Raw genomic sequence first — 13,509 nt, 5'->3', positions numbered from 1 at the left:
TTACCGCGTGAGCATGTGGTCCTCATCGGTTTTCGTGAATGGCACACTCCACTGGCCTGCACACACTCCATGGTTTCAGGACGCCTTTCGCAATGTGCTCGTGTCGTTTAATATGAAGGATGAGGCTTTTGGTGAAGTGGGTCTGCGTAAGAGTTTACAAGGGCGGAAAGTCTTGAACATTACTCTGGTGCTACTTGATGGGTTGATTGCTCTTGTCCCTCATAACGAATACGACAACGAGGCCGTGTGGGTGATGAAAGAGTATGGAGTGGTGGAATCTTGGACGAAGCTGTTTTATGTTCGCATTGGGAGATTTGAGAGTGTGATAGGCTTTACAAAGAGGGGTGAAGTTCTAGTTAACAAGGAGGGATCGTTGTTTTCTTTCGGACCTCGTAGGCGGGGATATTTGGAGGATCTTCCTGTTTATTTCGCAGAGGAGATCCATTTGGATACTTATGTGGAGAGCCTTGTTCTACTGAATGTAGCAGACCAAGTTCCAAGGCGACAAGGGAATTCGTCCGCACAAAGAAAAGCAGGTACTTGATACGATTATTGAATTTGTGTGCTTAATATGTGTATGAAGTTATTTCATCAAACAAATGCTATTTTAACATGAATAATATTTAAAGTTCCGATTTCTGAATTAGGGCCTTTAGGTTGATCCCTCCGGTTTCTCTATTCCAAAACTAAGTTGTTTTAAGGAATTGGCATGCCTTCGGCTCTGTTATGTTTTTCCAAAAAAGAAATAGGTTGATTGTTTTTTGTAGATTGTGATTTGTTTTAGGTGAATTCCCCTGTTTTGGTTTATCTTTGTGGATTTTTGGTATATAATATTATTGTCTATGATATTAGCTTCTTGAATTATGATCATGTTAATTTATTTAGTGTTCCTTTTTACTATTTATCTCATATTTTGTAGCTGAGAATACCGGGGTAGGGAATGTAGATTGTGTTTTTAATTGATTTTGGTTTTTGAGTAATGAGAAACTCAGCTAAAGGGTTGTTTCAGGCAGTTAAGTAATGATGTTTTTATGAGCTAAAAGCTTAGGCTTTTGTGTTTTTAGGTTATGTTTTGTTGTCACCAGACAAAGATTCAATATGTTTTTAGTTTATACTTGCTGGTGAGACTGTTGTGCAGTTGTGGTTTGTGAGTTATCGTCTAATTTGTTGCAAAAACCTATTAAATCCAATGTATTCCATATATGTGTTGTTGTTTGCTTCTTTCCATTGTGTTTCTAATTCTGTTGCTTGTTTTCACAAATATGTAATTTTTTCTTCCTTACTTTTATTTACTTTTATTCTGATTACTTTTATTTGTCATCCAATTCTACAAATATCATGCCCATGTCTTTTATTTTTTCTGATGATATGATATGCTCCCTCCTAGGTATCGCACCAGGGTCTTAGGTGGTTTTGCTGCACATTGTGACAAGCTCCTGCATTTTCCGGCGTAAGAAAATAGGTTTTCTCAGCTTTATTTCCATTTTTTGTTGAGGAATCAGCTTTATATCCTCTTAAATTTCATAGGAAAAGAGATCTTCAGCATCTTATGATTGAATATATGCATGGCATAGAATTTGCAAAGTCAATTTAGAAATTTTCACATGATCGCTTCCCTCTCCTTTTATGGTTACTGTCATTATTATTGTGCTTGTGGTTGTTTTCTTGTCATTATTATTGTGCTTAGCAGTTTAAATCTGGGATTTACCTAATAATTCATAATAGGTAGCTTTTGCGAAACTTTTTCTTTATGAATTTATTTATCTTTATATTCATTTTATACTAAACAAGCAAAATATATATAGATGAACGTGAAAGTAACGTTACTTCATTTAAGTAAATAAATAAATTAAAGAAGATTCCAATCCAAATAAAAAATTTTAAAGCTCTTTACTTACTTCACACTGGTATCATTCCACTTGACGCCAGGTGTATTGACGAACGTGCAAGTGATGATGCTCTGTCTGACCCACTTGAACTAACTTTGTCCATATGCAAACCAAGAACTTGGTCTAAAAAATGGGTAAAGTTCGACAAGTTGATCATGTCGACACGCCATGAGTCCCATGGAAAGCTAGAAAGAGACCCCCATTGCTCAATTGATATTTTTACATATTTTAAAGATAAATATTAATTTAATAAACTGAGTTAGATCATTTTTTTCTAACTCAATTTGAAGGAAAATTTGAAGGAATCAGTTAGATAATTAAATCTCTAAACATGTCTTATGCAAAAAAAAAAAAAAAAACATCCTAGGATAAATCAATTTATAGGTGGTGTCAAAGGTGCAAAACTAACAGAAAGGAACTGCATAAACATGCCAGGAGCATTTGAACACATTCAAACTTGAAAGAGAAACTCGTGATCAAGAAAAAGAAAAAGCAAATAGTATTTTAAGAAACTTTGCCAATTCAACTGCATTTTAAGTACAGGTATTAGGTGCATTTTAGCCTTGCATTTTTATGCATGCTAGAATCTGGATTAACGAAAACAAAGAATTGAAATTAGAATCTGAAAAAAATTGTAATTTCCAGAAAAGCACCTCCTCTGGGTGTAACCAGACTACCATGTGATGATAGTCTACAACAGGGCAATTAAGAATTTTGTGATGATCCATTTTCTGATTGCAACATAACCATGTCATAACCATTTCAATATCGTTAAACCATATTTTCCATTTTGCATACCGCTTTATAAATCCCATACAAAAATTGCTAATCAATTTGCTGGTCCAAACGGACTGGTTTACTATAAGTTCCCCATTCAGATTGCTTAATGTTTAACAGTAGAAATTTCCAGTCTTTCACATAGGTGAGGAAAATATGCCTCTTCATCTTTGGTGCGTTTAATAGGAAGAAGTCCATATGGAAAACTTTGTTGAACAACTGTGAGATTCATTCCTTTTAGTTTGAAAAGCTTGCTATTAGAGCGTAGGGGAGGATTTTCATACTCTTTCTATAGCCATATGGACGCCGTCTATCCCTACTGCACTGCTGTAAGGGATATAGTTTTAGTTGGCCATTATAATGCAGGCCTTTTAGTATAATAGGTGTTGAGAGTTAGAATTGTGTAGCGGAATGTGGGTTGTATAAATATAAGCGGCCTAGTTCATTAGAAGTATGAAAAATGACTTGAGTGTTTTAGTTGCTTTCATCTGGAGAGTGGTTTTTAAAACAAACCGTTTATCAATACAATTTCTATATCAATTTCATCATCATCTTTCCATTACAATCCTATATCTTTCATATTCCATATACAATATCCATACATCTTACAGATTACGAATCAAAGAGTAGAAAAACCCATTACAATTGGTATCAGAGTCGACGATCCTACCATGGCAGCAATTTGGCAACAAAAAGAAGCTGATTGGCGGCATCAGAGGCATCTAGAAGTAGACCAGCGACAGTTTCCAAAATTTTATGGGCAGAATCTTTCAGCATCGATATATCAGGATCTACTACTGAGAAAGCCGTTGATGGAGTGAAACAATTGCAAGAATCTATGAAGGTAATGGTGGAAAATACACTCCGATTGGGGAGTAATTTGGACAATATTCTTTAGATTGTACAAGAACTTGAGGAAGAAAGAAGTGAAAAAGGAGTAAATCATGCTAGCATAAATGGCTTCCGGTATCCCAGTGGTATCCATTGAAGAAGAAATTCAAGAACAATAACAAATTTTCATTGAAGTCGTGAGAGAGATTTATACCAGTTATGGTAATTTAGGAAACGACACTCACCAACCGTTCAATGAAATTCCTCAACCAAGCCAAATGGAGTTAAGCATATCAGAATCTAATGGCGTGGAAATTGTTGGCATGCCTAAAGAAGCGCAAGAAGCACTGCAAAAAAATGGCAAGCAATGGAAGAGTTAGAGATTGTTCCTAAAGAGGTCCAGAGCAAAGAAATTGTTTGCATGCCTGAGAAATTCTCAGGACGAGAACCAAAATGGAATCCTTATCTTGAAAGAATATCATACAATTAGAACATTTTCCTTCAGATCTCAGAATTCTGCCAAATAATCTTCAAAAGTAGGACATCAAAGCTAGCTCTACTAAAGGTGTGTGCTAAGGTGGGGTCAGATGTCCCTTGACACCCGTAGGCTTAAAAATAAAATGTTGTTGTGTCATTAGGCTTTTATAGTCTCATTAAAGCTGATTCTACCTAAGGAGTCTCATTATAGCATCTTTGGCCTTTCGGCTACAAGGATACAAACAATAGCAATTCGGACTTTTTGAGGGAGGGGTCCCTGTATCCTAACATTGCCACTTACCAAAACCAAAATAAGCCAGTAACCTTGTCTCTCAAACAAACTAATAATAACACGTATTAAGTCTATGCAAATAATAATCTGATAGGAGCTCCTTAGTAGATATCTGCATCTACAAAGCAACGTGCATCTCATATATAGGGTTCAGCAGATGGAAGCTAGACCTGCCTGCCTGCTAAGTTCCAAATAAAATTCAATTTGTCCTCTTAGTACAGTTAAGAGCTGGTTCATGAGGATAAACTGCTTAGTCTATCAGGGGTGAAAGCTCTTGAGTTACTTGATAACTGGTTCTGGCAAGTAGGGTCAGTTACCCATAGGAGTTTGATTAACGTTGAGAATTATTGTACAGTATGCGTTTGCGACGTACAATTAATCTGAGTAAAGTTCTCCTACGTTATAAAAAAAAAAAGAGCTGGTTTATACAACAAAACAAGAGATTATGCACCAATATAAAAATTAGAAGGGACACCAAGGATTACAAATTTCAGTAGGGTTTGGCACCCTAAGAAACTGTACTACTTCGATGAGGTTTGGTACCATATGAGTAAAGCTGCAGATAATGCCTCCACACAAGATAGTTGACATGGTCTACCATAATTTACTGGATTTGCTGCTACCAGCCACGGCACTGCATTTTCAAGTGATTTGTCAATGTTAAAGACAGGCTAAGAGACAATCAAACATAGCAATTCCATGAACAATCATAACAATGCCAGTAAATAATATATCCAGGAACAGAGACACCGGCGACACTTCATGAGTGCAGTAAATTCCTGAACATATCTATATAAGAAAATGAACCAGAAGTGAAAAATTAAACAATGCAATATAAGAAATTATATGTATAAGTCGATGCATTACAAATAAAAGAATTTAAAAGAAAGAAGAAGAAGAAGAAGAAGAAGGGCCCCATGGGCAAAGAGCCAAAGATATAAGGGCCCTATGCGGAGGTTCTTTCTATGTTGAGCATTTCCTCTAACCAGGACACCAACAACTTATGCTCACTTCAACCAGTAAATCAAAGTTTAAGCCAGTTAATCAATGTTGTGATGTCCCATATTGCTTGGGCATAGAAAAGATGATGTGTTTATATAGAATATACTTTCTCTAAATGGTATGAGGCCTTTTGGAGGTAAATCTAATAATAAAACCGTTCAGGCTTAACCCAAAACGGACAATATCAAACCACTTAAAGCAGGTGTGTTACATATGGTATCATAGCCATAGCCCAGCCTGAGATGGGAGGAGCATGCACAAGCCCCATGAGGTTCGCCTGCGAGGACGCTGAGTCCTAAGAGGGGGTGATTGTGACGTCCAACATTGCCTGGACATAGAAAAGTTAATGTGTTTATATGAAATATACTCTCTTTAAATGGTATGAAACCTTTTGGGAGTAAACTCAATAATAAAATCATGCGAGCTTGGCCCAAAGCGAACAATATCATACCCACTTAAAGCAGGGGTGTTACAAATGTACTATCCATAAATCGACAAAAGAATAGATTAAATCAGGGCACCATTAGGTGCAGGAAATAACCATAATTTCTGTACAAATGAAAAATAAGTTTTACTGTCTTCAATAGAAAAGTCTTTGCTTTAAAGAAAATTGAACATTTAGGGAATGAGGAAAAAGGAAAGGACAAAAACCATTTGATACTTAACAGATTCTGCAAGTGAATCCACTTTATTGTTTTTGAATGAACCACCAGCCATCAAAAGTCTATCCTATGTCCTAAGATATATTGGTTTCTCATTGTGTAAATCAATTGGATCACTACAGAATAAGCAGGATCAATGAATGTGTATGCAATCACAGACTTGCAGGAAAGGAACTACTAATCAAATTTCATGACCAATATGTCCCAGTCAGGTCCCAGCGGGTTTCAGGCAGGTCCTGGGCGGATCCCAGTCAAGTCCCGAGCAGGTCCTAGGCGAGTCTCGGCCAAGTTTCGGGAGGGTTCCGGTCAGGTCCTAGGCAAGTCCTGGTTAGATTCCGGGCGAGTCCTGGTCAAGTCTCGGTCAGGTCCCAGGCAGGTCTCGGGCAAGTCCCGGTTAGGTCCCGGGTGAGTCCCGGTCAAGTCCCAGGAGGGTCCCGGTCAGGTCTCGGACAAGTTCTGGTTAGGTCCCGAGTGGGACTCGGTTAAGTCCTGACGAGGTTCTGAGCGGGTCTTGGCAAGATCCATCGGTTTAAGAATGAGATGCTCATAGTCGGAAAATGGTTTACGGTTTTTGAAACCGTAAACCATTTTCCAAAAAATTAAAGAATGAATTTTCGGTCAAAAGGAAAATATTTTCCGTTGACCACTATTTTACGTCGAAGTAAACACTATAAAATACAGAAATCATTTTACGTCAAAGTAAACGAAACCTAATACTATTTATCTCAAAATCAACCTCAATATTCTTTTATTTTTAACATCACATTAATTTATTATTATTCAAATAAAAAAATCACTATAAAATAATTTATTTTTAAAATTTTTATATAAAATATATATATATATATACACATCAATCAAATCTATTATAATAAAACTCTTTTAACTCTTTTTAACTTCAATCGACAAAAAAGCCGCCAGAAGAACAACAGTCCAAAACGAAAGTCAGAAAAGCATGCAACACACACTATCCCAAGATGTGAAAGACATGGAAAATAGCACTGATGTTAGTCAAATGTCAAGAAAACATGCGAGTACCATAATATTGTCAGGATACTACCATGTTATCATTATCTTTATTATAGTTGACAATCATCCAAACATTGGAAATGGATAGACGAGAAAAATATGTAATTTGAGATAAGATTATCCTTATCTTTTAAAAGGATAATTATATTTTACTATTTTACTTAAATTTTTTAAGTTAGTAGAATATAATAAATAATTTTAAAAAATATTAAAAAAAATATTTAAGAGAGATACCACTTGTCACTTGTTAAGTAAGTTAAATGAAATTTTTTTGGTACTGATTTGAAGCAAAATCTTGTCCTTATAAATTATACCTCATTTTCATTTATAGCTAAAATGACTTGTCGTCTACCTACTAAAATCTATATCAAATTAATAAAAAACTGTCAAGTGACCATAAGCTTTATTTAGGAAAAAAAGAAAGAAGAGGTGACAACGCCGGTTAGAACACACAGGAATATATGAGAAGGCGACAAATGAAATGACAATAGTTCCCCAAAAAAGCTTCTTAGTACACTTAGGAACATAAAAAGGGCAAAGTTTATCCTTTGTTTGGCCACGAGCGCTGCTTTGATTGATGCTCACGAACCCAAGAAAAAGGACAAGAATCCAGGTCGTCTTCTTCCTTCTTCTTTTACGCAACAGTTAAAGATATTTTACTGTTTGTTTTTGTTTTTATTTTTATTTATTTATTTTTAATTAAGTAGAGATATTTTAGAAGTTTTATCGTCCCATTTTTGTATATATTATCAGCAGCACGAATGAACGAAAATGAACATTATCTCTTCCATTGTTCCATTGCCACACCATGTCAGACCATCTCCCAACCGATGTTATCACCGACATCCTCTCACGGCTGCCGGTGAAATCGCTCATGAGATTCAGGTGCGTTTCAAAGGCATGCTACTCTCTAATCTCCAGCCCATACTTCATCTCCGCCCACCTCAATCGCTCTCTTTCCAACTCCCAACACCCACCCTCCCTTTTCGTCAGCCGTTTCGACAACAATTATTCCGACGTTAAACACACCCTTCTGTTGTATCTCGATCAAGAAGTAGAGCAGAAAGGGGATTTCTTTGCGTCCCCATCACACTCCATACAATTGCGTGGTTTACAACAGAGCATGAAATTGGATTTATTGCACTTAGTGGGTTCATCTAATGGCCTACTTTGTCTTGCCACTACGGTTTTCAATAACGTGAGAGGGTTATGTGTTCTATGGAACCCATCTATTCAAAAAGCCATATCCCTTCCAGAGCCTAATCTTGGTTTGTCACACCATTCTGTTGGGTTTGGGTATGAGCCCACGACGGATGATTACAAATTGGTGAGGCTTGTGTATCCGTCTAATTCAGAAGGCATTGATGATGTTTTTTTCAACATTATTCCACCTTTGGTTGAGATTTATACGCTTAGAACCGGCGTATGGCGTTCTATTGCGGGCCCCGGTCCTCCCTACCTCATAAAGTGGTGGTACTCATCGGTTTTCGTGAATGGGGCAGTCCACTGGCCCGCAAACACTCCACGGTGCCAGGGCAGCTTTCGCAATGTGATCGTGTCGTTTAATATGAAAGATGAGACCTTTGGTGAAGTGGTTATGCCTGAGAGCTTACAAAGGCTGGAAGACTTGAACGTTAATGTGGCACTTGTTGATGGGTTGCTTGCGCTTGTCCCTCTTAACAAATTTGGCAACGAGGCGTCTCAGGCCGTGTGGGTGATGAAAGAGTATGGAGTGGCGGAATCTTGGACTAAGCCGTTTGATGTTCGCATCGGGGGATTTCAGAGGGTTATAGGCTTTACAAAGAGGGGTGAAGTTCTAGTGCACAAGGATGGAAGGTTGTTTTCTTTCGGACCCAGTAGCCGAGGATATTTGGATCTACCCATTGGTGGCCCACAGGAGATTTATGTGGATACTTATGTAGAGAGCCTTGTTCTACTGAATATAGCAGGAACTGGCCGAATTCCGGGGCGACAGAGGAATTCGTTTTTTTCTACTGAATATAACAGACGGAGTCCCGGGTGGTAGTTAGCGCGCAAAGAAAAGCAGGTAGTTGATGCTACTTCCACACTGTACTTGTTTTCTATAAGTTCCCCATTCAGATAACTTCATGTTTGACAGTTAAAATTTCCAGTCTTTCACATAGGTCAGGAAATTATGCTCTATGCTTCGAAAGCATGCCTCGTATCTGATGGTTGATACTGTTTATTGTTTGTTTATTTGGGAACATGTTGTTTCTTTGTAATGGTTGAACATCTGATGGTTCATCTTTTTCTACTTACCAGTTGTAAGAATTTTTCTGAACGTGCCTTGTACTGAAATAGGGAAGCATCTATTTAATATCTCAGAAAATGGGGGATTTATGTATTTCAAAATCACTAGTTATTTCAATTGAATATTTTACACATTGGGTCCCAGTAAGAGTTTGAGCTTAGAATGCTATCAACATAATCTTATTTTGGATAATTGGTGAAGTACTGCTTGTTATGTTGGCTAAAGTTATTGTCTTAGCTGATTGTTGAGGAGGTCGAGGTGGAGGTTGGTTTCTAATACAAGTGTAACACAGTTCTGGCTATGGGGTCAAAGAATGGTGCATGCTTTATAGTTCTGCTGGTTTGCATTTGTCACCCTTGATTCACTTTTCACCTTAGCTTTCATCTTATTGTCAATTTTTAGTACAACTTTAGGCAATGGAATTTTGTTTGCCGTGGCATTGGCATAGAGTTGGACTCTACTTTGCCAAATCTTTAACCACATCACAGCCTTTCACCCTTTCAATTTGCCTAAACAAAAGACTAATGACACGTCCTAGGTTTATGGTGATGGTCAATTTATGGACTGACAAATGAAATTGTATCAAGCTATTAATTTTGAGTGCTCTTCGGCAGTGATAATTGGAATCAATGTTGAATTAGCTACTGAAATGGATCTTCAATGAACATTTAGGGATAGATCCTCAAGCCCCTATAGAGATGCTTTGAAAAAACCAGGTCGCATAACGTACTAACGCGCATAGGCTGAAAAGCCTACATAACGCTCACTAGTCAAACCAACTTCGTCATCACGATGGAGGAGGAAGAATTGGTCGAAAAAATCCCTCCCCACCTAAGAAGCTATTGAAACGAAGATGTTCGCCCCCCCGATCCCCTCTACCCCTTTGACCCACCCAAATTCGAGCCCACACTATGGATCAACAACCATGTGTCTCTGTTTCTTGGCAGATTGCAACCATTGTGGAGGATATTCTCAGGTTTTTCAACATTAATCAATTGGTTCAATTTGATTTGACATGCACATTTATTTCATTCCAATCCCACTTTTTATTCACTGTGTTTGTTTCAGGTTCTGTGCTCAAGTTAATCATGTGTGTCTATCCTCTGGCCAAAAAGAAGTTCCACTAGAGGAGTAAAATGTACTAAAATGTTGTTCTACTTCCATCTGATGGTTGATACTGCTTATTGTTTGTTTATTTGGGTGTAGGTAAAGTTGGACGGCAAAATGAAATAGCTAATGCGGGTAGAGTCAGGTTTTTTGTTGTCTTTTGGGGGATGGGATGAAGGTGACACTAAGTTTGTTGCAGCACCAGGGAGGTTTATTCTGATTTTTCAGTGTGTTTTATAGTTTTGATACTTGGAGAGTTATCATAGATTCTTATTTCTGTAAGCTTGCAGAATGCATTATGTGCTTGTGCACATGCTTCTATAACTATGATAGTCTATTTTCTAAGAAACAGTAGATGTTGGGGCTGAATTCTCAAAACCATGCCCGTTGGATGTCTTTGTGCTTCAGTAATACAGAGTATGGGGATGTGGTGAAAGATGGTTTCATGAAGACTTTCCTAAAAAAGGAAAGATGGTTTCACAAATACTTTTGAAAATATTACAGTCATTAGCTCTCAGTCCTGACCCTTAATGATGTTTCTTCATAAATACTGATTTTCAGGGTGCCCCATCTATACTTAAAAACTTTCTATGGTCTATTAGAAAATGGAGTCTTTGGATTTGTTTCTACTCTGCATTTTCTAAAATCAGAGAGAGAGCATTAGAGAGTCACCATTAAATTATCTATTACTCCAGTTGCTTGTTCCTCCTTTATTAGGTAATTATAATGTGCAAACTTGAAAATTGTATTTTTCCATCAGCAATGGCTGCAAATGGATGTTAGTTAGAAATGTATTCTTTTACTGAGATTGGTTTATTAATTATCTTAAAAAAGGTTAGGAATTTGAAACTATGGTTTCATAGGTAAACCATTTTATAAATGAAGCTTTGACGCCCTTGCTATTATGCATTTGTGCTACAAGTTCCTTGTCTTTTTGCAAGAGGCTATACTGATGTTCAGCGTGGCAATCCTATTAAGACATAGGATCGTATTGTTAAGCAATTTGTTTGGGAAGTAAGATCATGGACAGAAGAAAATTTGGCTTCACTAGGGCAAGTGTGATCGTTGTTGCAATAGGAATCCGCTTGCAACTCTTCTTGTATAGCTTAGGAATGACAGTTTGATGTATTTTTTTGGTGTTTTCTGTTGCTCCGTTTTAGGCACTTAGGAATGGCAGTTTGATGTATTTTCTGGTTTTTGACATCCATACAAAGTCCATAAGTGGGATGATCTTCATTGTCATTCATGGTAGCTGTTTATTGAGCAGTTTGATAGTATAGGCAAATTTGACAAATACTCCTTTCTCATCATAAGGGCATATTAAACTAACTTAAACATTGTGGGTTATTGACCGCCAAAAAGTGTTAAGCATCTGGTAAGAGCTCTCAATTGCTAAGCACTACTATGATTTATATATTTTGTGTTCCTTTTAATTTTTGTTTAGGAAATAAATAACCTATAGTTTTTTTGGTTTAGAATTATTTGAATAATGTAACTTTGATTTTGCTGTTCTGGTTGGTTCTTTTCCCAGTTTGGTTGATGCCCATCTGCTCAAAAGTGTTCTAAATCAATCCTGTTATGGTTTCAGTCATGGGTTCTCGCTAATCTTGCTGCATAGATAGTTGTGTTCGTCTTTCTGTTCATGCCCATTTGCTTCAAATTATTCAGAACCGTCCCAAATGCAGTTTGTGATAATGGGTTCTCATTAATTTGGTTGTTGTTGCTCTCATAACCTCTCAGCTCTAGTAAACTTATACAATTCAATTAGTCCTCTGCATCCTGCTGCATTTTGTTATTTTTGGTTTCCTTCTAGCAGAAGCTAGCTGATGAATAGGAGGCCTTTAGATAGTTAAAAGAACAAATTCCTTTTCTTTTCTTATAGGAACACGTCCAAGATTCGTCACTACAAAAAGGATAATGGTAATCCCACCATTAACTACTTCATTTATGAATTTCATAGTAATAGAAATACATATCCTACCGAGACAGAATTTGTAACTTGTTATCCTCTTGCCTAGCAGGCAAAGATTTGCCTCCGCGTAAAAGATGATTCGAATAGGAAGGGGCAACCTCTATTTCTGATCTGAGCATATGGAGAGAGTGTTAATTTGGCTGATTTAGAACTTCCCAATTCAGTAGGAATTCCATTCGCTAGTAATCTTGATTCTTTACGAAGATATGAGATCAAAGTAGTTACATTTATTATTGATTATCTGTGCTTGGGATTGGCTGTGTGAAGCACGACTGATTCAAATGCTTGGAATGGCAAAAGAGAGAAGTCAAGGAAAGCTTGAGTATGAATATTGGTTAGCTTTGTTATAGGATACTTCAGCAAGATGTTTATTATTTCTGATGTGGGATTAATATGGGATATTATTTGGGTCCTTCAATGTCTTCATATGTTATTTGTGCTTCTTGTATTGATTCTGTAATTTCATTTTATCTTTTAGTTTGGGCGGATGCAGACCACATGATTTGAAAGGTAGCAACGTATTCAGGCAGAGAAGCAGTCTGCAGAGGAGTTGGATAGAAAGAAAATGGCCATGTGCCTTGAAACAGGGCTGAAGCAGAGGTTTTGAAACAGAATAATTACTTGTTAGCTACCATTCTTATGAAGAAATGATTATCATTCTTCTATCGAATCTCTAAAATCTGTCACAACTCGTGTGCAACTTTACATATGAAATTAATACAGGTGGGTATATATTCGTGTAGATGGGCATTTGCTTCCTTAAAAGGAAAATATCCCTTGAAGCATACCATCATATCAAAGGTGTACATGCAAGCAGATATTAATCATCCATATTCACTATTTGTAATTATACGCTATCCGCTATCTATTATCAGCATATGCGGATGCGGTTAGCAAGTACTTGGAGTATATAAAGTATCTCTTTTAATCAAGGTGAAATATTTTATTGTAGTTTTCCCTGGCAGAGGAGCATGCATTTAGTTTTGTTCTTTCTACACGCCTCTCATATTTGTTATCTCTGAGCTGTCATACTTAAGAAAGAATAATTATCTTTACATTTTCTCTATTTGCAATTGAATTTCTTCTGTGTCATCCAATTCTACAAATATCAGGCCCTTGTCCATCCTTATTACTTATTTAATTGGGTCTTTTATTTTTTCTGATGATATGATATGTTGTTCTCTCCTTGGTATTCAAGG

General features: G+C 37.0%; 2 protein-coding genes across 2 annotated transcripts; both read left to right on the top strand.

The window, feature by feature from the left end:
* The first annotated feature begins 6 nt into the window (after window positions 1–6).
* Window positions 7–3,718, top strand: LOC132180349 (F-box/kelch-repeat protein At3g06240-like). The gene is made up of 3 exons (XM_059593144.1): window positions 7–536; window positions 1,388–1,450; window positions 3,278–3,718. Exons 1-2 carry the CDS (start codon window positions 14–16, stop codon window positions 1,405–1,407), a joined length of 543 nt encoding a protein of 180 aa, XP_059449127.1. The 5' UTR covers window positions 7–13; the 3' UTR covers window positions 1,408–1,450; window positions 3,278–3,718.
* A 3,981-nt stretch (window positions 3,719–7,699) lies between these two features.
* Window positions 7,700–13,261, top strand: LOC132180348 (F-box/kelch-repeat protein At3g06240-like). Its single transcript, XM_059593143.1, has 2 exons — window positions 7,700–9,006; window positions 12,789–13,261. Exon 1 carries the CDS (start codon window positions 7,768–7,770, stop codon window positions 8,983–8,985), a length of 1,218 nt encoding a protein of 405 aa, XP_059449126.1. The 5' UTR covers window positions 7,700–7,767; the 3' UTR covers window positions 8,986–9,006; window positions 12,789–13,261.
* The last annotated feature ends 248 nt before the right edge of the window (window positions 13,262–13,509 follow it).

This window comes from Corylus avellana, chromosome ca5, assembly GCF_901000735.1.
Source record: "Corylus avellana chromosome ca5, CavTom2PMs-1.0".
In the NCBI taxonomy this organism is placed as follows: domain Eukaryota; kingdom Viridiplantae; phylum Streptophyta; class Magnoliopsida; order Fagales; family Betulaceae; genus Corylus; species Corylus avellana.
The sequence above is the reverse complement of the archived record's forward strand: the minus strand, read 5'-3'. Positions and strand labels throughout refer to the sequence as shown.